Genomic DNA, 23181 nt, shown 5'->3' on the forward strand with positions numbered 1-23181 from the left:
TGTCTAGGGTCCAAAGTGTAATTAGTTTTACCTATATAAGGTGTATCAGATTATTATTATTTTTCAATCAATACAAATCAATATCAAGTTTAATACAGCTTAAACGACTAAAGATGCCATTTAGGCAATATATCATCGGAAAAATTTTAGTTTGCAATTACAACTATCCATGACTAGTTGTAGTGGCTCCATTCAAAATACCCTGGCCATTGTTAGGTCAATTTAAAAAGATGCATACTGCTACCAGTTGAAAGGTCATATAATTTCAGTAAGATAATGAGTAAACTAGTTGGCAAATATTAGGTTAGTTGATACACTATTAATGCCCTAAAGAAAAAATGGGAGCAACAAAAAGCACTGAGGAACAGATAACAAAATGAACAGCATAAGATTACCACATTGTGCTGCAACAAATTGTCCAAAAGAACATAAAGAATCAGAACCTTAGAATGACAATTAATGCAAGCCATCCACATAAAACTTGCTAAAATAATTTATGGAAAAAGTATGCTTTGTTCAACGCCATACAGTATATCTTGGAAGAGCTCGTCATGGCCATCCCACGTTTGGAAAAGAACACCAATTCTTCTTGCTAGAGAAAATCGAACTCGAAAGTCAGGATCCCGGAGCATCAACAGCAGCTTCTCAATCATGGCCTATTTAAAATATACAAAACAGAAACATGACAAACAGCAGAAAAAGAACAATAGTGATGGCCCTGATGGAAGATACCAAGTAAAATAATACAAAAAGGAATGAATCTGGACTTGTGAAGCAAGTACAATGTGGGGTGATTAACATGCCATACTCTGGTAATCACACTAACGAGAGTTCCAACTAAGTGTAACTGACGCACAAAATCAGGGCAAAACATAAAGCAACAAGGATGTATATTTCTTAGATCAACTACCGAGTGGATAGGATGCCGCCACTACTGATGTGGCTCTCTGTCAGAACACAGTGTGACCGTAGGTCACTAATGATCTGGTCCCACCTATGCCCACAGAAAACAAGAAAAACCAAAAGAAAGAAGATATTGTAATGCCCTGACACAAAAAAAAATATCCTGGAAAAAGCATATAAAAGATAAACTGAAGAAACTTACATCATCCACAAAGGTACTAGAAAGGGAAATCTATATTTATCAAAGCAAGACAACCGTAAGCACCTGACTGATTTGAGGATTCAGTAATACAAAGTTGCATATGCAGTCAATGAGTTTAACACGACCAGACCAATCAAATTGGTCATTCTCTGCAATTTTGTTAACAAGATCACCCAGTGGTACCAAACTCTGAGAGTCATTCTCTAGAATTAACTCCATGGAAGCTTGTGATGTGCACTGTAAAACATTAATAAGATTATACCGAAGGTTAGGAAGGCACCCAGTAGCAATTCACAGTGAACTCTAAAAATATAAAGGATGCCAATAAATCAAAACTGATTCAGCAGCAGCAACCACTTTCCACTGAACTTGAATCAGTCAAGCCTTATCAAAATACAGAGGCAGACATGAAACAGAATTGCAATCAACAGAAAGCAATCTGGCAGACCATAACAAATGTGAACAACTTCCAAAAGCATGCATCAGACACCACAAAGAAGCAGCATGCTACTTATCATTCAAATTGCAAATGTAGCATGGCTGTTCAACGAATCATCGCTTCAGCTCATGGCTACATAATATTTCCTGAAGGTAACGAAAGGCATGATTGCATCCATGCATCTACTTTAGTAGTTGCATAGATTTCAGCTATTTAGAATCTTCATACAAAATATACAAATTATTCTCATTGAAAGAAACTGAGGCTGCCATTGACATGGAAGGAAATATATGATCAACAATGACACGAGGAGGTGATATCGAAGGACTGGCTGCAGCTACCCTTTTCGCAATATGATCATGCTGTAACTGCATTCCATTAGCGTTACAAATCACTAGATATGCAAAGCTTTTTGCCATAGAATGAAACAATTTTGCCTCACTGTGTCATAAAATTCACATATATAAGTTTCTCATTATATTAGGAAAAATTGTTTTGCACTTTTGAGGTCTGGAAAATAGGCTCCCATGTAGGTCGGCGGTGGAAAATAGAATTAGATGTCGACTGGTGGACAGGTAATGCTTTTAACAGCTCCCAATCCAATGCAAAGAGAAAATGGAAGGGAATTGATAATCAACTTTTATTATCATCCCAATACTTCCATACTCCATTCTACCCTTCTATCCCAAGTACTGTTTCAGAGAGATCTTCAGCCTCTGTCAAGCAATTGAGATTGCTGGTCATCTGCACGCATACTGCTCCTACACTTGCACTGGTTAGCATTCTCAATTACTTTTCAGTTGCTTAAAGTTCAACATAAATCCTTTGTTGATTCAGAGAGGTGGACACTGTGGATAGTGAAAGAAACGAATAGAGGATTTGACCTAAGGGTGCAACATAGTTGCAGTTGATGAAAAAATTTATTAGACGTCATCATCCTTATGTTTTCTTTTCTTATTTGCATTTTGTACTTCTTATGCTAGTTATTCAGTCATTTCCCTTGCAACATTTCACATCAGTAATCAGTGGATCACACCGTGGTGGTTTTACTAGGTTATCCATGATCGCTAATTCGGTATGTTCTAAAGTTAGGAGCCAACAAGGAATACCAATACCAGTACATTAGGACAGTAATCAGCTTGGGTTACATTTCTTTTGTTTTACATGTGAAAACTTTCTTCTCTTTAAGAAAATTGATTAGGTGAGAATGTACTTCCAGTAAAAGCATCCTAACTTAATACTTTATATGCTTATCATTTAGTGTGCTTGAATGTAAACTTTAATGACATAGATCAATGCACCAAACCTGTTCCGCTGACCCTGATTTGATAGAACGAGTGAGCTCTTTTTCCTTTGGTACTTTGTTTAAGGACATCAACGTCTGTAACAAGCCACAAATAGCAGCCAGTATCTTAGTCGGCTGAAGCTTAACATCAGAAAGCCTATCAACCATATTGTCCAGTGATAAAACCTGCAAATCCACATATAAGTTAAAAGTAGACAAGTAAATATTTAACAGATAAGTCGCTAGCAGTTTACTGTCCTCATTCACAAGCATATAGAATTGGTATCTTTTAAACAGAGAATACCATGTCAGAAAACCCTTGGAGGGAGGACCAGCAAGGATGTTGACAAAGGTGAAACAGAAGGCATTCCATCAGCTGGACAAATACGTAAGTGAAATTAGATGATTAATAGTACAGCTACACAAATGCCTGATTACCAACATTAACATGTATAGAGAAGGAAACAAGTGCAGAAGATAATTTACCCTTTGATCACTTTCTATTCGTATTAAATTAAATAAAACATCCCACGTGGCAACTGGAAGAACCGAAAAAAAGCTTGAGATCAATGATATAATGTCCAGTTTCCAACTAACATTAGGAGACACTCGGGGATTCTCTCCACCAGTACTCATAATATCAACATCTTTGGAATCATCATCTGCGTCCAACTCTACATCCAAGACTGTCATTTTATTGTGCTTTGATGATCGAGATTCTTGAACAGAAATGTCTGGAATAGACCAACCTGGCTGATCTATCTCAGACTGAAGATTATTTGTGCCATCAGAAAATCCCTCGTATAGTTTAGTCAGAGCCTTCAAAAGTCTCTCAAATGATTGGATAACATCATTATAAAATGGAGGATCATCCTCCTGATAGCTAAAGAGCGGTGAACCAGTAAAACTTTTTAAAGAAGTTAATATAGAGTCCATGCCATCAAGACCACCAAAAGAACCATATCCGACATCACTGGAACATTTTTCAATTATAGAAGCAGCATGACCCAGCATTTCTAAGATGTACTGACCAGTCTTGGAAAGGAAAGAAATGTTTTCTTCTTTGAACCTGAAGGAAACAAAAGCATGGGTTACTATATGATGTGAACATGACAGAGAAGACCGCATGTATATGATAAGTTTCTACTTTACTCTCTCCAATGAATCCTAAAACATTAATCATCGCATGAAACTTCCATCTCTGCCCATCCAACCCCCCCCCCTCAAAAAAAGTAAGAAAAAAGGAAATCCGATAATGAACAACAATTACATGTTGAAATGAATAAAATTATTTGGTAAATAGTTCAACACCACAAGAAAATTTAGAGTAGTGTTAATTGTTCCAGTGTAATAGGTGTTTCCTTATGTAATTATTACATATGGATGACCATTTAAACAGATGTTCATGAAAGCCGGAACATACCTTGTAACATATGAACCATACATGAAATTCGACAAAAGAGCACATAGAAAGAAAACATCTGATAGATTCATCTTTTCAATCTCCTTATTTCCTAGAACTTCAAGAATGTTGAGCTCCATTTCATGAAGCAGAGAGTCCCTCAAATGACGGGGAAGGCGCACCTTCTGGTCGCACGGAGATTGGGCTGTCTGAAAAACAAAAAGTGATTGCTACTTAGATGTCAACAAAGCCCAGAGGAACATTTCTGTGGTTCCACCAGAAAAATCCATCAACGTGGAAAAGAGTGTATGAGGGAAAGACTGGAACCTCTGTATAAGGGTCGAGAAAAATTTCAGCAAGCACTTCCACAGAGCAATCAAACAGATCATGTGAACTTTCCTGCTCTAGTTTTTCAACCTATCAGATAGCTATATTCAGTATTACAGCTAAAAGTAGCCAAATATCAACAAACAGAATCGAAAGCAATATTCAGTATACCTCCATGCTGTCATCAACAGTTACAGGGATATCTACAAGCAGGTGAGCCAAAGAACATCCTTTAACACAGTTTGCAAAACAAGCAGAACCAGCACAAAGAGAGAATACAGCTGCTGGCAACAATACAGCCATTTGCTCATTGAACACCAAACGTTCCTGAATAAGACGGTACCAGTAATTAATCATACCAGAGCACTGTCTAGTTAGAACCCTCAATTTTCACTAATATGGTCACCACAGATTAACATAGAAATTGTCCAACAAAACACAACTGAAACCCAATATCGCAACAATGAACCTGTTAGGGCCTAGGGGCAGTTTGTTTGTGGCTTACTTGGCTTAAGGGTAATGGGGCTTATTCTCTCAGCTATATCAGAGTGTTTGTTTGAGGCTTGATGATTAAGCATTCAGCTGATTTTGCTTTATGGATTAAGCCCTAACCCCCTAGCTTTATAGATTCAGCCATTTTCCTTTTGTTATTTTTCAAACTCTGCCCTTCTCACTCGACCATATTTCCTTCTGGATTCAACCCCCTGTTGGCCAACGCCTCCTTGTCCTCGCCCTTCCCTGCGGCTCCCTCCTCACCATGGCTGGTCGATGCCTCACACCTCATCCTCGCCATTCGCTACTGCTCCCTCCTCGCCACGGCCGATCGACACCTCCCTCCCCATCCTCACCTTCACTATGCACCCACGACGCCGCTTGCAGGCTGCCCCCGTCCTCGATCTACTACTCCGCTCCGTTCCTCCCTCCTCTGTAGCCACTGCTGACTGCTGCTGCGTTGACCGAACAGGTTGCTGCTGGGGATGGGATCTCGTTTTGGGGCTGTAATCCATTCCTCTATGTTATTTTTCTCCTGATCTGTTTTTCTTATTGGGGCTGGAATCTCGTTTTAGGTCAGGAAATCGTTCCTCTATTTTGTTTTTCCCCTGATTGGTTTTTCTTCGTGGGGCTGGAATCTTGTTTTAGGGCTGACTTACCAGCAATAATTGTCAATTAGGTTGTTACAGTAGCAAGATTTTGAAGCTAGTTGGTATAAAAAGTCATGCCAGAAGATCATAAAATTTAGCACTGGTCCCATAAAAATGCCAAATAGGTTGTTCATAAAATGGAGCCATGGTTCCATAAAATTGTCAATTAGGTTGTTCATAAAATTGAGCTTTGGTTCCAATCTTCATACTGTGGTAGTATATTTCATTCCTTGATTCTGGAAAAGGGATAAAATGGTCGTGTTTGTATTCAGACAGTTTATTCAGCAAAAAGCAAACAGCAATTTATCTAAATCCATACAAACAGCTTATTTCATACAAGACTCAATGGAAAAAACAGCCTCTTAGCTCATGTCATTGTCACACAGCAGGATAGAATTTGTTTCTGAAAATAATGATGATGAAACGAGAATCAGGGTGAGGCTAAGGAGTCTCTCATGGGTATTATATGAGTGACTCAAGCTCCTTGGATTATGGATGATTGATCGAGTTACATGTGAGTGACCATACATTGTGATGTAGGTCAAGCTACATAAAGAATTATGAATGATTGACTCAACCGTAAGGGATTGACCTACATTTTTCCGATGATGTAGGTCAAGCTGCATGTGTTCGACCATACAAATTCTTTTATGACTTTGCCTATATGTACATTTATTTTTATGCCCGTATGTTGAACAATGAGTAAGGATAGACCCAAACTAGTAAACATATAAACCAAAAAGAAAAAACTCGTGCTGCCAGGTAAACATATTAACCAGAACTAATGTATAGTCAAAAGCAGAGGAATCAAAAATAATCAAGTACAACAAAATAGACCAGAAAGTGATTTTTCTTTTTGAGTTATGAGACAATTAGCATCCAATAGAAAAGTTTTACGCTTTGTTCTCGAGTCCGTTTTACGAATTAAAGGGAAGAAAAGAAAACGTATTCTCGAGTTCTTTCAGGAAGGGAGGGAAAGAAAAAGGAAGGAAAACAATGATAATTTCCATCCCAGAATTTCGCTCTCAAACGTGGGAGGAAAAGAAAGGAAAGAAATAATAACAACAAAAAGTATTTATAAAATTACAATTCACCAAATAAATAAGGGTATTTGGAATATTGACATATTTCCTTTCCTTTTTCTCCTACTCAAAAACATGAAAACTTATTTTCTTTCCTTCCCTTTCCTTCTTTTCCCTTCACTCCCAAGAACACAAATGAAAAAAATTATTTCGTTTTCTTTCCTTTCTTTTTCTTTCTTTTCCTTCTCTTTCTTTTCTTTCCAAATCAGAGAAAACAGCACTAGCTTATAGGCAGACGGAAATGACAACCCTGAAGATACATCGGAAGGAACAACTAAACAGCACATTATAAAAAACAAACCTTCCAATTAAGCAATGTCATAACCGTCCTCAAGAGATCTTTTCTCAAATGTAAAACGTCCCACAGATCATCCTACACAAATAAGCAAAAAGCAGTAGAAGTAATGGTGGCAAAATGTCAACAAGCTTTTCGAGGTGACAGATTAACTCCACAAGGGAAGGGATCTTAAACCAATCTACACCACTTCTTTTTCTTAAATAAAAGCAGGTCATAAAATTTGGGGATAATAACCATCTTTGTAATGACGGTATATAGTTCTTAAATAATATCTTCATGTAAACAATGTGAAAATACCAAATACTTTAAGCATCAAAGCAACTACCCCCTAACCACTTACATGGGATCCTTTCTTCGAAAAATAGCCTGCTATGAAGCGTAAAAGAGACCTGGTACATTGTTATAACAGCATATTTATAAGAACATGAGAATGATACAGAAACAGGGAGATTCATGAAGGCACCAAAAAATTAATGTTTAAAATAAAACTTCAAAGAGCGGATGAAAATGCTACAACTGATTGATAATACTATAGCTTCCAAAAAAGATAGTTAGAAGTGATCAGTTGAATCAGATATGATAATCAAGAATCAGTAAAGAAAGGTAACCTACACTGATGGGGAATTTTTAAATAACCGGAGATCCCATACATCATGAGCTATAATAAAGCTGTTCATTGAATCCTGAAAGCAAAATGCAAAACGGAAATCTTCAAACTTCAAACTAATTATATCCCCCCTAGGGGAAGAAAATATCAAAAAAGGGAAAGACAACTAGTTCATCAGCATGGCATACTTACACTCAAATTAATATTTCCAAGGAGTATAAGAGCAGCATCTGCCTGAACAAAGCCAGAAGAAAGGTAATGGGCATCATACTACAATATAAGCATCAAAATGGGAAAATATTTTGTTTCAATTTTATTATAAACAATGGACACCATTTTCTTCTGTTGCCACCAAATGTTTCTCACTGGTCATTATATGCTACCTTCCAAGTGTGCAGCAGAGCTGACAAGCCTCCATGTGTGCTTGAAGTAGAATAACAATTTTAAGTATAGTGAAAGATAACATATAGCCAGTACTAATCTTGCAAACAATTTGTTCAAGTATAACTGCGCAACATGTCTAAAAGGGTTTCCAAGTAGGTAGATGCAGTTAAGCACCACAAATTCAACCTTATGCAATAAGAAAGAAGTGACGACTTCATCAAATTAAAGCAATCATGTTAAATACTTACAACTGATGGAACATTATTGAACATTGGCAAACCACGTAGTAGAGTGTTCCATATAGTAAGCCAGCCTCTGTACAACTGAGAATTTTGCAAAATTCAGTTTATGAGTGATGACTGAAAAAGGAGAGAAATAAGTTTGAATATAATATTTTCCTTCCAATCTGCAATGATACGCACCATTAGCTTTAACAATCTACGACCAACCAGAAGATTTTTACTAGTGTATAGCAAAGTAGGAAAAAGCTTCATTTTAGTTATGATGGTAAAACAGAAAATACATACAACCATACAAGTAGCCAGTGAAAAGACTTACCCATTGTCCAAAATAAAGAGCACTGGAAAATAAATATCACTAACATAGTAACACTCCTTAAGTTGGAGCATATAAATCGATAATGCATAACTTGCTATATATGAATGTAACTCAGGTTTCCTAAAGACCCCTTCATGGTGCAGGCAGATGGATGACCTGTCCAGAAGTCAAATCAATGGAGATGTTGTGGTTGCACCTACAACTTGACTGTGCAACATATGCCAACTCACCTCAATTAGTTGGGATCCGTTAAATACTTTAGCTTCTATAATACATATAGCTGGCAAACTTATGCACTGCAATCATGGAACACAGTCAAGGACTCTATGCTCATATAAAACCTCTAGTCCACATCTCACACAAATTGCATGTCATTGCACACAACTATGACTACATCTAGAAAGCAACTGCCTGTATTTGCTCTTCCAGGATACGAGATTAGCACCACAGTTGACAGCAACCACTGGCGGATCTTCTAGTACAATGTCTGGTCAGCATCTAAAAAGCCTCCTATCTTTGGTGTCCAGCTACACCATTATGCAAAGCTTTAACACACAAAGATTCATGTAAAATCGACTGGCAAACCATATGGGTCATGCATTATAAGGTATCATGCTCTTGAGCATCATCACTCCAGCACGAATTTTAAAGAGGTTCAAGTAACAGCACAAGGTTGACAGAACACAAAAATTCACTTCTGGGTTTCATTACATAGACCCGAATAGCACATGAATGATTACAAGATATAAACTAAGAACAAACCAAATTAGCAGGGACCCCAAACATGATAAATGGATGACGAAAAAAATGAACTGCTCTACAAAACACTCCTAGCTGGTTGATGTTTGTTTGGTCTCACAACTGACATGACTCCTAGTAAAGAACTTCAAATGGATTAGGATTTCGATCCAAGTATCCCCAAATTCTGGAAAGAAGATGGGTCAGTTTCTAATGAACATCCCTAACAATGGTATCACTAAGATATTGTCAAAAATGCATGCACTTGAACAATGTCCAGTCAACTATTATTTTTCCAGACCAACTAAATGAAAAGAAACTTCGTGACACCTGATTATTGACGAGTTCCGCTTTTTCTGAGCACTCCACTCCATATATAGAACAGAGAAGAACTGATGAGAGTCCTTGAAGACTCCTACAAGTGAACAAAGACAAATGTAAGTTCATGAAGATAATACGAGCTAACAAGACTGTAGGGAATCACAAGGTTGGGATGTCGTAAATTGTGTTTGACATGTGTGTATGGTTCAAGTTTTTCAATCATCTAAAATCAGCCACAAGAACATTTGAAATGACACATACCGTAGAGTCCACAGAAGATCGTCATAAGCATGCTCCATGGTTGCTGCATTCATCATTCTGCAATAAACCCACATTTACAATACAACCAGTATCTAATTAGATAGCTCCAGAAGTGCTTGAAGCATTATATGTTAAGTAACAATACTAGAATATGACTGGCAATATAGAGAACTATATAAACAGAGAATGCTGCAACTTATGTCAGAAGCAAAACAAGTAACACCGTCATCTCAGTTTTAGTCCTAAATGATTTGGATACTCAAAAACGTGTCCATATATGCATATACATATGTGCGACTTGAGCAATCAGAAAGTGATCTTGAAGAGGAAAACACTGAAACCATAGCCTAATATGAAGAATATCACAACGGTTATTCGATGTTAATGCAAGTTGGATGGTGGAACAGCGTCAACACTCAACAAGTGGGAAGAATTGTTTTGGATACAAAGGGATATCAAGCAATGCTCCCATGTCTGTCAAGTTCTTTTATTGGATGGATGAATTACTATGGAAAGACATATTAATACAGTTAGCTTAGTTAAAGAATACCCTGCAAAAATGCAGCATGCTGAACCTGGACCTCAAGCAATGCTCTCATTTTTTTATTTTTCCAGTCCATTTTTGTGCCTTATTCAGATGTTTATTCATTTTTAGGGAATTCCTATCTACTTTAGGATGAATAACAACTGTTCATCATGGTGTTCCCTATACAGTAATTACATGCAACTTCGAGACCACATAATATGTTGGATTTACATGATCGGATGTCAAAAGCAAAATATTAAGGATTATTTTGTTTCCTTTCTTGTTGTATTTCTCTTTGTTGTTTTCCTTCTGTTTCTACTTGAATTCATATCATCTTCTTATGTGCTAATTCTTCATAATACTCTATATGGTTTTTTTACTTTGTGAGCTAAAACCCAGAAAATATACACATATATATACGGACCCATTAACATATTTAAATAGTATCATCTCATAAGCCAAATGTGAAAGAAAACAACTCCAAAAGGCATCTAGCATACAGTTGTACATGAGTTGCACAGCACTATATTTTCAGGTAAAAGTTTTCACTCATCTAAGATATCAAGATAGTACATAGAAGGAGCAAAATAATAATATTAACCTTCAATAACCTCTAAATGAACTTCCAAAAATTAGATAATGTCCATTTTTTTGTAGATATACATTAGCATCCCCAGTACAAATTATATGCCTTCCAAGTCTAGGCTTTCATATAGATGCAACTGGGCTTGATCAAAGAAAGAAGGAAATCAAAAGAATATTCTTGGATGGCTGGACCACGTTTCTTGTTCACACCATGTTGTCATTTACACTAGCTAGGAAGACACTGTGTGTGTGCCGATAAGCTAACACAACAAACTGGCATAAACTATATATTCAAGTAGATTTACCTCTCAAAGTTTGTAGATAATCCTTCAAACCAGTAGATAAAATGATCATGTTTTATGCGACTAGAGTAATTGCGAACAAGGAAGCAAAATGCTGCATTCCTGCCATGGAAGCAACACCCTCAAATTGTTAATCAACTTATTACAGAAACATAAGTCGATAACATAGTATAAAACAATTGAACATTTTTAATAGTAATACTATATGTCATCCTGCACTTTCTCATTAACCCATCAAAATATTGATAAGTTCGTGATTAATGAACCTTCATGCCAAGTGTGAAGTATGCTCTCAAACTCAACATTTCCATTTTCTTTTGGCCAATCTTTGTTTATCAAAAGAAAATGGGATCGATATCTTATTCAAATTTTAAAAACTAGGGACAAAAAATTGAAGCAAAACCACCTTAGTGGTGAAAGTTATCATAGGAAGATGCTTAAGCCAAATAATTCAATGTTTGGTATCTTGAAATTAGAAAATTCTTAATTGAGGTGAAAACGCATATGCATATCCGGGCACGATATCGTAACGCTGACGAATAAATGAACTTCAATGGAAAAACTGACCAATGTTCAAATATACACAAGACTGCTTGCCATGAACTATACCAAAATGTTGGACTTACATTGTTGCTCAGTTTAACCCAAACATGCAACTAAATACAGAGCAGAATATGATGTAAAAAGTAACCTACAGAAATTGGGATTATAAGAATTCAATTAAACCAGCTGTATTGGCATAAGGTATTTGTAAATCCATTATCCCAAGAATAATCCCCATAAGAGTTAGACCCCAACTTCGGAACTTCCCATGTTCAATGGATGTATTATCATGATAACATAAAGGGGAAAGTTTACAAGTCACGGATATGTAAGTGTGACTAAACATCGGTGCATAACTTACCAAGACCACTTTCCTTTAATGATTTGTTCGTTTAAATAGACAACAGCATGCTCCCTCCTGGCTCGTTTTTCAGCTACAGGTGCTTTGCATGAAATAAGGCATGCCTGGAAAAGTTCAATCACTTGTTACCTTTATTGAATCTTACTGATGTAAACATGTATAGAACTTGCAATTAGAGACGCCTTTTAATCGAACTTATAAGATTATCATGCACAAACTTATACCATGTTAAAGAACATCTTCAGATATAAACAAAAAATTTATAAGAATTAAATTATAAAGAAAAATCATGACCGCGATCCAAATACTCCTATGATGATCCAAACAAATATCTACAGATGTGAATCAGATTGAATGAAAAAAATAAGAAGAAGAAGAATCTTCTAGAACTTTGAGTTTCAGTACATTGTAGATTACTGACCCGACAAAAAACAATAGCTGCAAGCTCCAGCAAACTAGATTGTGAGCTTGTCAAGGTACCTCGCTTATCATCCCTGTTTGTATCGTTCCTAGATAAATTGCATTTGCATGACCGTAAATACAGCTTCAGTCAAGACGACAATGTGATGATAATAATGATGCACTTAGAAACAGAACTTACCACGGCAGACTGGTAGCAGAAGTACTAATTTGATCTAGTTCCTTTCCTATTATATCCAAAAGTTGTTCCAATAAAATACTGCCATCAGTAGCACCCCTTACTAATTTCAATTGTAACCTGCCGTACAAAACAAGGGCATCCTGTGGAAGAAACAAAGAGGCATAGACTTACTTCAGAGTTGTGCATGCTATCATATAGTGATCATAAAGAATAATTAAACAACCTTCAGACGACGATCATGGGTCGTTACCCAAACACGAAAAAGAAATTGATGTACAGCATCATGAATTTCTAAGGATCGAGATCCCATATTCGGACCATCCCTAATCAAATATGTATTTATACACTCAACTAATTTGCGCAAAATCTTCCCCTCATCCCTGAAAATGAAACAAAATTATGCACTGTGCTATGAATATAATGGTGGAAAGAGAACGCCAATCTCAAAAGCCATACCAAACAGCAAAGTTAGAAACGCTGATTATTTATGCTATTACCTTAAATTAGAGAAAATCTCAACAAAACCTTGTGTTATTCCTTCCTGAAGATCATTAGAAAAATCTCCAGGAGGACTATCAAGAAGTGAATGAAGCGTGAGGATGCACCGAAAGACCTCCTCCTTGGGATTTGATTGTCCAAAATTACGCTCACTCAAGCTTGTCTCAACCTTTCCCATGTACAGAAGCACCAGACCTTGCCAAATCATGATGAGAATGATGAGATGATTTGGAGCATATATTTATTTCTAAAAATTATCAGAGACCTTTGAGGCCCTTCAGGTGCTAGCTAAAGAGGTACTCACTAGAATACACACGCTTCCTCAAGTGAAACTGAAGATGTTTAACTTCCAAAAGATGCCGTAGAATAATTCCATACTCTGACTGGAAGCTTGGAACATCCTTTAAAATATCCCATATATGATTGAAAAGTAACTTTGCCACAGATAGAAGATGCAAACTTTTGCCTGTCAACAGATCACACGAAACAATGGTATGACTTAATTGTATGAAATGTACTTGATACTGTAACATAAAGTGCATCCTGAACATATTATGAATCCTACTATTATGAGAAATCTAACAGAAGCTGAAGTACTGCACTTGATATGTCAACTCCTGTGATGATTATGAATGTTACTGTCATCCTTCTACTGCAAAGAGGTGACATGGCTCTGTTTTCTAGCTTCAATCATTACAATTTTTTACTGTTTAGAATCCTAGACTAAAGAAAAAAGGCTCCTGAATCAGCACAGATGTTATGCTTCCATTTCAACATTTCTCAACAAAATCTAGCATACATGGTTTCCCTCTATAGTGTTGAAAGAGTATTTATCAACTTGTGACCTCAGACTTTCCATCATTGCTCATCCCAGCTGTCATTCCATATCAGCCACCTCTCTAGAAAATGGATCACTAGTTCCTGATATGTTGAAGGTGGGTGATGCCAAGGCACTATTGCGTATCGTACACTGAATTTTGCTTATTTTTTTACACCAATCAATCTAGATCCAAGTATGAGGTAATTTCATTAAACCACAATGTATTTCCGAACGAACAGCTGGTCATCAAAAAGCAACATGGAGCCCTATGACACTGTCTTTATCGACAATTCAAGATGCTGTCTTCTTCCAAATTCCAATGTGATTTATCATTGTTGCCGGTATCAAAAAAACAAAAGTAAATCATTTTAGAGCCAATAATAATTGTATAAGAGGAAATATGCAAAAACCAAACAGTGAACATTTAGTGAATGATGGCTTCCATGGGAAAAATATCCAATACCAGTGCCATAGTGGAGCTACATCAGGCTGATTGACGGTATACACACATGCAAGACAACAGTCTTTTTCTTATAAAACTGGACACAAACACATACCATCTTCTGCTCTTAGTACCACGATTCTAAGAGTTTTTGCAAATGCCAATTTCGGCAAGCGCCTCTTGCTTGAATATACCTCCAATGATATAGCTTTAGTGAGCAATTTAACAAGAAAGGGCCACGTTTCAGCTGCAACAGCAAAAAGATCATCAAACCTCAGCTCGCTTGCAAGGTTTTAATAAGCATGAATACAGCACAATATATGTATTATGTGTGCGTTTAACTGAGGCATGTCCAACATCGGATGGATTAAAACTTCTATTCAATGCATTTCAGAGCTTCCAAAAATCAAAGGGTAAATAATCTTCAGGGATTGCTGGAGGTGTTGTTGGACTGATAACTTCCGTTAATAAAATTCAGTCCATCCAATTAGTACGGCTCAGAAGTTCCCTGATAACTAATGATCGTATAACGAATTTCCAGGTTATCAATTAAATTTGCAATGCATGATTGATCTTACCGTGTGGTATGTCATGAGGTTTGAGCATTGATGTATTCCGTCCTAAATATCTACAAAATTCGATCAACCTTTCTCCTTCTAGCCATGTATTTAACAACTTAATCCCTTCCTGAAACCAAAAACCCACAAAAAAAATCAAAAATAACAAAAACGAAATCTAAAATCACACAAACGGATTTGGTAAGCATTAATTCTATTAAGTTTTCTCTTATATTGATCGATCAGACAAAAAAATGGCGAGTAAAATGAAGAAGTTACTTCACGGGCTTTGGCTTTATCAGATGAAAGCTTTAAGACGATCTCTTGGACATCTCCAGATGTGACCATCGCATTAGAAGAGATGAAGACAAACAATCGAAAATGTTTCACTGATGATTTGGAGAGATAGCTAGGGTTTTAGTGATGATTTGGGGGGGATAGCTAGGGTTTTACTGTGTCAGTTGGCTCGTTTCAAGCGGGTTTAAGTGGCGGGATATCAGAGAATAGAGATTGCCAAAAGAGGGTTTCAAGACAAACAAAGGTTTTTCAAATGAAAAATTATGGTGGACAGATGTAGATTTTCCCACGAATTAAGCCACGAATGCGTATTGTCGGAAAACATTCCCTACCCTCTCATCTCTCTAGATTTTGCGAATACAACTTCAAACTATCAAGGGGTTGTTCGGCAATTGCTTAATGGTTTGGTATAAAATGATTAAAAGGCTCTTATGATATAGTATAAAATGAAATATAATTATTTGGTAATTGTGTACAATGAAATTAGGACTCTTAATGGTTAAGGGAGATCAAGGATACAAAATCATTCAGAGGGTTTTATAACCATTAAGAGGTCGACTTCTTTTTTTTTGCCAAATAAGATTCATCTCTTAACGATTCAGAGGTTGCCTCTTAATATAACTATTAAAAGATAAACAAACAACCCCTAAGTGGTTGTTTGGCAGATGTTAAATGGTTTGATTCAGGGTAATTAAATGACTCTTGTGATATAGTATAAAATAAAATATAATTATTTGGTAATTATTTACAACGAAATTAATGCGTTGAATGGTTAAGGGAGACTCATGATACAAAATCATTCAAAGGGCTTTATAATCATTAAGAGACAGATTTTTTTTTTGTCAAACAAGATTCATCTTTTAACGATTCATATGTTGCTTCTTAAATGAAACTATTAAGACGCAAAAAAAACAACCCCTAAGCATGTTCTTTAATCTTTAAATAAGATGATTAAAAGTCAAACTCTCAAAAAAATTACATTCTCTGTCTAAATATTTATTTTCAATATTTTCTACTTATAGTATTAATTGGTAATCATTTTTTGGTTGTTCTTCATATTTTGAGAACAAACTTTTATCTCTCATACTTTCTCCATTTTGGAGATAGTTTTAAGAAAGCTGTTAGAGCAAAATATTAGCTCAATTTTCTCCATTTTGAAGAAGTTTTGTGATAGTTGGGTTTGTGGTTAAAACTTTTGACGACGTTTTTGGATAAGTAGTGAAAGTTGAGGGGTGCATTTCGAAAAATTTGTTTAAAATATTTCTTTCCTTCAAAATCAACTTTTAGTGCTGGTGGGAAAGTTATCGATGACCATCGCGCCTCTTTAGGGGCGAAGACGATAGATATACTCATTAGCGGAGATGATTGATATCATCATCATCATGGACTACACAAAAAGAAAACCAAGATAATTTGCTTAATCTTGTCGATTATAATATTCGTTTTCTTACAATAACCAATAATTATTTTGTTTGTTTGTTGTAGGAAACTTATGACATGATATATATTGAACTTCCATAAGGTGATAGATGATGGTGGTGAATTGTTTTTTTTTTTTTTTTGATTCAAATGATGATGGGTGATGAATAGTGATTGTTTTGTGTATATTTAAATTATGATTAATTAGTGTGTAATGGTTAATCGAATGACAAATAGCAGTGTTCGTTTGTTTATATTCGTCTAGACTTGTTCGTTATGTTAGTTTCTTTACGTTCGTTCAGCATGTTAACGAACACGAACATACCTGATTTCTAAACGAACGATCACGAACGCAAAGATTTTCGTTTGTTTATTGTTCGTGTTTATTCATTTGTTCGGTTAAATCAAACGAACGAACATGAACAAACATTTGTTCGTGTTTGTTCGGTTCGTTTACAGCCCTAACATGCATAACTATATTGTTTAGGTCCCTTACGTTTTTCAGCACTTCTTTTACAAGTATTTAATTAAAAAACATATACACTTAAGAGGGTTTTCTCAACATTAAAATCATAAATTTTCTTACCCCTGCGTCGTCCGGACAACCACGGTTAAATAATAATAATAGAATGTTGAACATTTTTGTTTCAATAGATCTTTTAAAACTCTACGTAAATTTACCAAATCCCTCTAATTCCATAAAATCCAGATCCCTCAAAATCATTTCATCAAACAAAAACATCCCCTTAGGGTTCTTATTTAATATGTATAATTTAGTAAGTTTTTTTTAATAATATAATATTTATATATGGCAAATAGAACAAATAAACTCACACACCCTCCTCAACTTTGGTGAAGTTTGGACCTTTGACTTTATAGGAGGTCAAAGACTCATATACCACTAGGCCAAAGACCATTTGGTATAATTTAGTAAGTTACTGTATTATTTATCTCGTTTTTGCTCTTCTTATCTTGATAGGAAAAAAAAAATACTTTTTTGTTCCGTTCGATCTTAATACTACACCGAACGTAGGACACAATATTTTAACATATTTTGTTATGTGTAGCTTTACAACATGTCATATTGTTTGGAAGCATTTATTGTAAAAATGCCATCTTTCTTGTCGATTTGAAACATGGATTTGTTGAAGATGTTATAAACATCTCCTACGAGGATTTATCGTTCTCGAGAAGATTTGTGTCGACATTCTCGATTTAATAATATAATTTTTTTATAAAGATAATAATTAAACATTATCTTAAATGTTAACGAGTATTCTAATTATATTTTAGATTTTTTATATTTAAATGAGATGTTTATCTTATATTTAATTATGTTCATATATAGTTAGTTACACAAACAAATTCAAAACGAAGTTTTAATAAGTTGTACTTACACATAATTTACTTGTAATTTTGAATTTTAAGTAATATGTATCAATAAACAGTATTTTTATGCATAAAAAATGATTCTTAAGAGTTTTTTTTGTCAGATACTTTATAATGTAATATAGATTAAAAAATACAAAAAAAGCTTTTGAAAGATTTGACCATAACAGTAAGTATTTGAATGTTTAATTATTTAGTGGAAATCTGATGTATATATATCAAGTCTTTTAAAGACTTGACCAATGCAGATGCTCTTATAAAAATAGTACGACCAACTAGTATTTAAGAATTTTTGAAACATAATTAAATAAATATATATATATTTATATAATATTTAAAAATCATGTATGTATATATTGAGTTTTCGGATGGGTCAGTGGCCATCAAACAAATTCAACTTGAACTCAAATATCCCCAAAAAAAACTTAGGATCCGAATTTTCGAATTAAATACATTTGGATTTATATAAACACCTTATTTTCCGTTCGTATATGGTTTTTTTGAGTTGGTCTTATATATGTGTATATATATATATATACCATTCCTTGTTTTTATAGAGATTTAAATCTTTAATCTTTTGGTTTGTTGGGATGGATCAACCCTATAACTTATTTAAAAAAAAAATGGACTAATCGATTACGATAAATCGGATCGGATTTTGCAGTTTCAAGTCTACCGATCTGTTATGATGCCTCAGCTACAAAAAGCTGACATAGATGTTATGGGTATAATTACTTTTGTAAGTTGGTTCACCTCGATGTCGACTCTTCGCCACCTAGGGCTGTAGTATGTTCCTTCACAGGCCAAGAACTACGAGACCACCCTTTCATTATGGATACAACAAGGTATACTCAACATAAATTAGGCGTTTAATGGTTATTGCTCCCAGTGGACAATTTGTATATATATATGCATCAAGATTCCAGAAAATTATCGCATTAAAAACAAATGTCTGATGGCAAGTTGGTCGGTAAATTCAATAAGAAATGGGGGTTAGCACACGATTTTGTTAGTACCATCCAACCGAATCCAATTTAATTGTTTATTTGTTCAATTTCAATGAGTGAATTTTCAGTGGAAACTCTTGTTGGATATTGTCCCAAAAAAAAAAAGTCAGAATATGGTTACCCAAATAGGCCTCACTTATTGGTATATGATCAAATTTTCCTTTTGCTTTTACATATCGAGAAATATCTCTTGTTCTTATTATAAGATGAGAACCAACTATCGAATATTGATTAATACGTAATCGATCGAACACTACTTGAAAACGGCTCTTATGTTGATCAATTATCTTCTAAAACACAATTCATAGATAGACATGATATTAAAAGTGATCAATGAATCAAACTCTTTACGCTTATCACCGTAACTTTCTTTTCTCACATGATTCTTCGCCTTGGGTTGTTAGACTCTCTCGATAACCTGAACACCACTAGTTTAACAGTCATTCTGTAACGTGTGTATCTTTATGGATAAGTGATTAACGATCGACATAATTCAACATTATCGTCAAATAGTGGTTTTGTCCTGTTATCCTAATTTTGTTTTTTTATAAATGTAAAGTTGGTATAATTGTGACAAAATAACTCTCTGTTTAATAATTTATAAATTTAATTAAATAATTCAGGTTGTTAAAAAAAATTCATTTTTTATTTTATTTTCAAGTGGTGTTTGATTCATACAAATCAATCTTAAAAGGATGATTTGTCTTAAGGTGACCCATTCTTTTTAATAAAAATAATTAAAAATTTAGTTTTTTTTTGTTTAAAGTTATTAAGCAACTGATTGTTGGGATTAATGAGAATGTAAATAAAAGAAACTGTTTTGTATCATATAATATAATGAGGTTATTCTTTCGGAAATCCAAATCTTTATTTCAGATTAAACTGGAGGAATGAAAATTCACTCTCATTTTCATTTTATAGTATGAACCAAATAGACCCTTAATTTTATATAATATAATAAATTTATTATTTGACAAAATGCACAAAATAACAATCTACTTTCATAAATTTCTTTATTATAGCATTGTACTTACAGTTTTTCTTATTACAACAATGTACTTTAAAATTATTTTTTATTAAAACATTGTACTTTGAAATTTTTATCCATTATAACATTGGGTAACCTTTTTATTTAAATTTACCCATTATACCAGGTTTCCATGCCACCTCATTGTTCACATAGGTTGTCTACATACACTATAGTGATGTGACTTTCTTATTACAACATTGTACTTTCAAAATTATTTTATTATATAGCATCTACCAGTTCTTATTAAATAATGTACATTTAATTTTAATATTTAGATATTTTACATGTTATTTAATAAATATATTAAATGAATTAAAAAAATTCTAAATTATTCATTAATATACCAATATTAATAAAATTAATAGAAGACTTTATCTAGCAAATACTTTTAAAAAAACATGTGTTTTTTGAAAAAAAAAAAATAAGAATTGTTCCTTTTTTACCAAAAAAAATATTATCTTTTAATGAATATATTATATTTGTTCAAAAACTTTTACTTGACGTATAAATATATTAAATTAATTAGAGTTTTTTGAATTATTTATTAATATAACAAAATGTCATTATATGTAGCAATCTTACTTGATAAGCACTTATTAGTACGGGTCGTCATATTCGCTTATTGAGTAAGACTCTCATTCCTAATAGTGACTTGGTAAGCGCTTAACATTAAAAGTCATCACTCTTACTTACCGGGTAAGACTCTCGTCACTAATGATAGCCTGGTAAATACTTACCAGTTACCACGCAAGTGTCTGGTAAATAACCTCTAACGATGAAACACAATAATGAATCAAGCATCTTAATAACCTCGAACCTTAAAGTGCGCGTATTTAATTATATATACACATATATACATACACTACATTGGTAGGTTCCCTAAAATTTGGTACAAACCCGGGATCTGCTTACAGCGCAACACGAAGCATTTTTATCCGGAGTATGAAGGTGTTATTAATCATCTATGTGTGATTCATAAGGAATAATACGTCCATATTCACCATTAATGTGCGATTCATGATGAATAACATTTTTATTTACATTATGAATATGTTATTTGTGATGAATATTCATTCAAAGTAATATGTGACACGTTATGAACGGTTAATGAGTTCCTAATTAATTTTAGATTCTTAATGTAACTTTCCCCTCGCCCATCAATCTCTGTGTTTATGTGTATATATACATATACATATAGACAAATGATCGTGTGAGAATAAAAGTTAAAGTGAAAAGCATAAGAAAATATCTAAAACATTGATCACTTTTAATCTCACCCCACCCTTTATCATGGGAATTGATCCAGTGCATTTTCGTGCACCGCATCAGTGTCAATATTCAATTATGATTGATCCAAAGGTAAATATCACTTCTTATCACAATTTTCATTCTCACCACAACCCAACCATATATACGTAAAGACGAATAACCGTGTATAACTAAAAGTTAAAGCGAGAAGCATAAGAAGAGATCTAGAACCTTTCATCCCACCCATGAATTGCACTTATCACATGAATTGATCTGGTACCTCACATTAGTATTGATCTTTAACTAAGGGACCATTTACCAAATTCTTACCCATAAAACACTTATGAGTAAAGTTTAATACTACCAATTACTTACCGGGTAAGACTTTAGTCTACCAAAACGACATTATATGCAACAATTTACCTAGTAAACGTTTATCGTGTTAAGAGTCGTCACCTTCACTTACCGGGTAAGACTTTTGGTCTTTGTTTCACTCCTACCAGGTAATTTTTTTGGTTCTTACCATATTCATCCGGTAAGGTAATGTGACTTGGTAAGCACTTGCCCGAGTAAGCGTTTAGTAAACGGCCCCTAATATTGATCCAAAGTTGGAGATCTTTCTTATCATAACTCTCATTCTTACCGCAACCTAACCCCGTATATATAAATAGAGTACGTTTAAAATACAACATATTATATATTTGTACAACCAATACAACCCTATCTAAATCGTTCATTTTATTTTATTTTCCGCCTCATCAAATTACTAGTTGAGGAAATCATAATTTGCATTCATGTTATTGACGATAGATCAAAAACAGTCCTCCAATCCATGGCTGCCGTTTCCATCTAGGTATGAACACGACTCGCCATTTTCAAATCAGCAACGATGGCGATGGTCGAAATTGAAATACGACAAATACGAAGGGGGTTAATGGTCGGCTTGTTTCAAGCCGCAAAGGACCCACGCAAGCCCACTGGATCGTGAATTAGGACAAGACGGTTGAAATTAGGGCAAAACGGCAGGTGGATGATCGGTGCCGATGAGATTCTATCCACCGCCCATTTCCCATTCACTATTCACTGTGACCGAATGTTGACGTTTTTGTTTTCAATTCTGATTCCATTGTCATTGCTTTCAGTTTTTGTCACCCATGCGCATTCAATTCATTTGGACATTCTCCACCAAATTTTCCCATTTTCTTTCTCTCCTATACGTATATGCATACATACACACATACACACACATATATATACATATATAGGTGGAGGTAAGAATGTGATAACACCCTTATCACATGTGATAATATGCATGAGGGACTTGTGACGTGCGGACGATGTGTTCTATTTAGGTCGTGCAAAAGGTTGTCTCCGTCTATGATTTAACATCACATGTGATGGTCTTGATGAATTAAAATATCATATCAACAACACCCTTATTACATGTGATAATATTTGTGATGGGGCTTAGTGGTGTAAGAACGACTTAGCCCACAACCAAGATCGCGTCAAAAATCGTCCACGTCTTTGATTTAGTATCACATGTGTATCATATGTGATTATCTATAGTAAAAATATATTCTCGCATTCTCGTAAAATGAAGATGT

General features: G+C 34.7%; 1 protein-coding gene across 14 annotated transcripts in view; it reads right to left on the bottom strand.

Moving 5' to 3' along the window:
* LOC112511833 (serine/threonine-protein kinase ATM) overlaps window positions 1-15672 on the bottom strand; it is a 48677-nt gene extending 33005 nt beyond the window's left edge. For 10 of the 14 annotated variants that reach the window (XM_025117635.1, XM_025117633.1, XM_025117627.1 and 7 more), the window contains exons 1-25: window positions 15464-15672; window positions 15206-15314; window positions 14743-14874; window positions 13670-13831; window positions 13365-13560; window positions 13091-13247; window positions 12868-13007; window positions 12688-12775; window positions 12267-12370; window positions 11366-11464; window positions 9950-10006; window positions 9698-9782; window positions 8320-8394; window positions 7880-7921; window positions 7693-7763; window positions 7421-7469; window positions 7084-7155; window positions 4730-4885; window positions 4559-4648; window positions 4253-4440; window positions 3316-3898; window positions 3134-3205; window positions 2851-3015; window positions 1169-1342; window positions 529-656 (exon numbers count right to left, since the gene is read on the bottom strand). In XM_025117635.1, coding sequence (XP_024973403.1) covers window positions 529-656; window positions 1169-1342; window positions 2851-3015; window positions 3134-3205; window positions 3316-3898; window positions 4253-4440; window positions 4559-4648; window positions 4730-4885; window positions 7084-7155; window positions 7421-7469; window positions 7693-7763; window positions 7880-7921; window positions 8320-8394; window positions 9698-9782; window positions 9950-10006; window positions 11366-11464; window positions 12267-12370; window positions 12688-12775; window positions 12868-13007; window positions 13091-13247; window positions 13365-13560; window positions 13670-13831; window positions 14743-14874; window positions 15206-15314; window positions 15464-15532 — 3263 coding nt within the window. In that variant the 5' untranslated portion in view covers window positions 15533-15672. Of the gene's footprint in view, window positions 1-528; window positions 657-1168; window positions 1343-2850; window positions 3016-3133; window positions 3206-3315; window positions 3899-4252; window positions 4441-4558; window positions 4649-4729; window positions 4886-7083; window positions 7156-7420; window positions 7470-7692; window positions 7764-7879; window positions 7922-8319; window positions 8786-8859; window positions 9604-9697; window positions 9783-9949; window positions 10007-11365; window positions 11465-12266; window positions 12371-12687; window positions 12776-12867; window positions 13008-13090; window positions 13248-13364; window positions 13561-13669; window positions 13832-14742; window positions 14875-15205; window positions 15315-15463 lie in introns of those variants that run through there. The other 4 variants (XM_025117630.1, XM_025117631.1, XM_025117637.1 and 1 more) reach the window with 4 other exon arrangements.
* Between the last annotated feature and the right edge of the window lie 7509 nt (window positions 15673-23181).

This window comes from Cynara cardunculus (genome assembly GCF_001531365.2).
Source record: "Cynara cardunculus var. scolymus isolate 2C chromosome LG 4, CcrdV1, whole genome shotgun sequence".
In the NCBI taxonomy this organism is placed as follows: domain Eukaryota; kingdom Viridiplantae; phylum Streptophyta; class Magnoliopsida; order Asterales; family Asteraceae; genus Cynara; species Cynara cardunculus.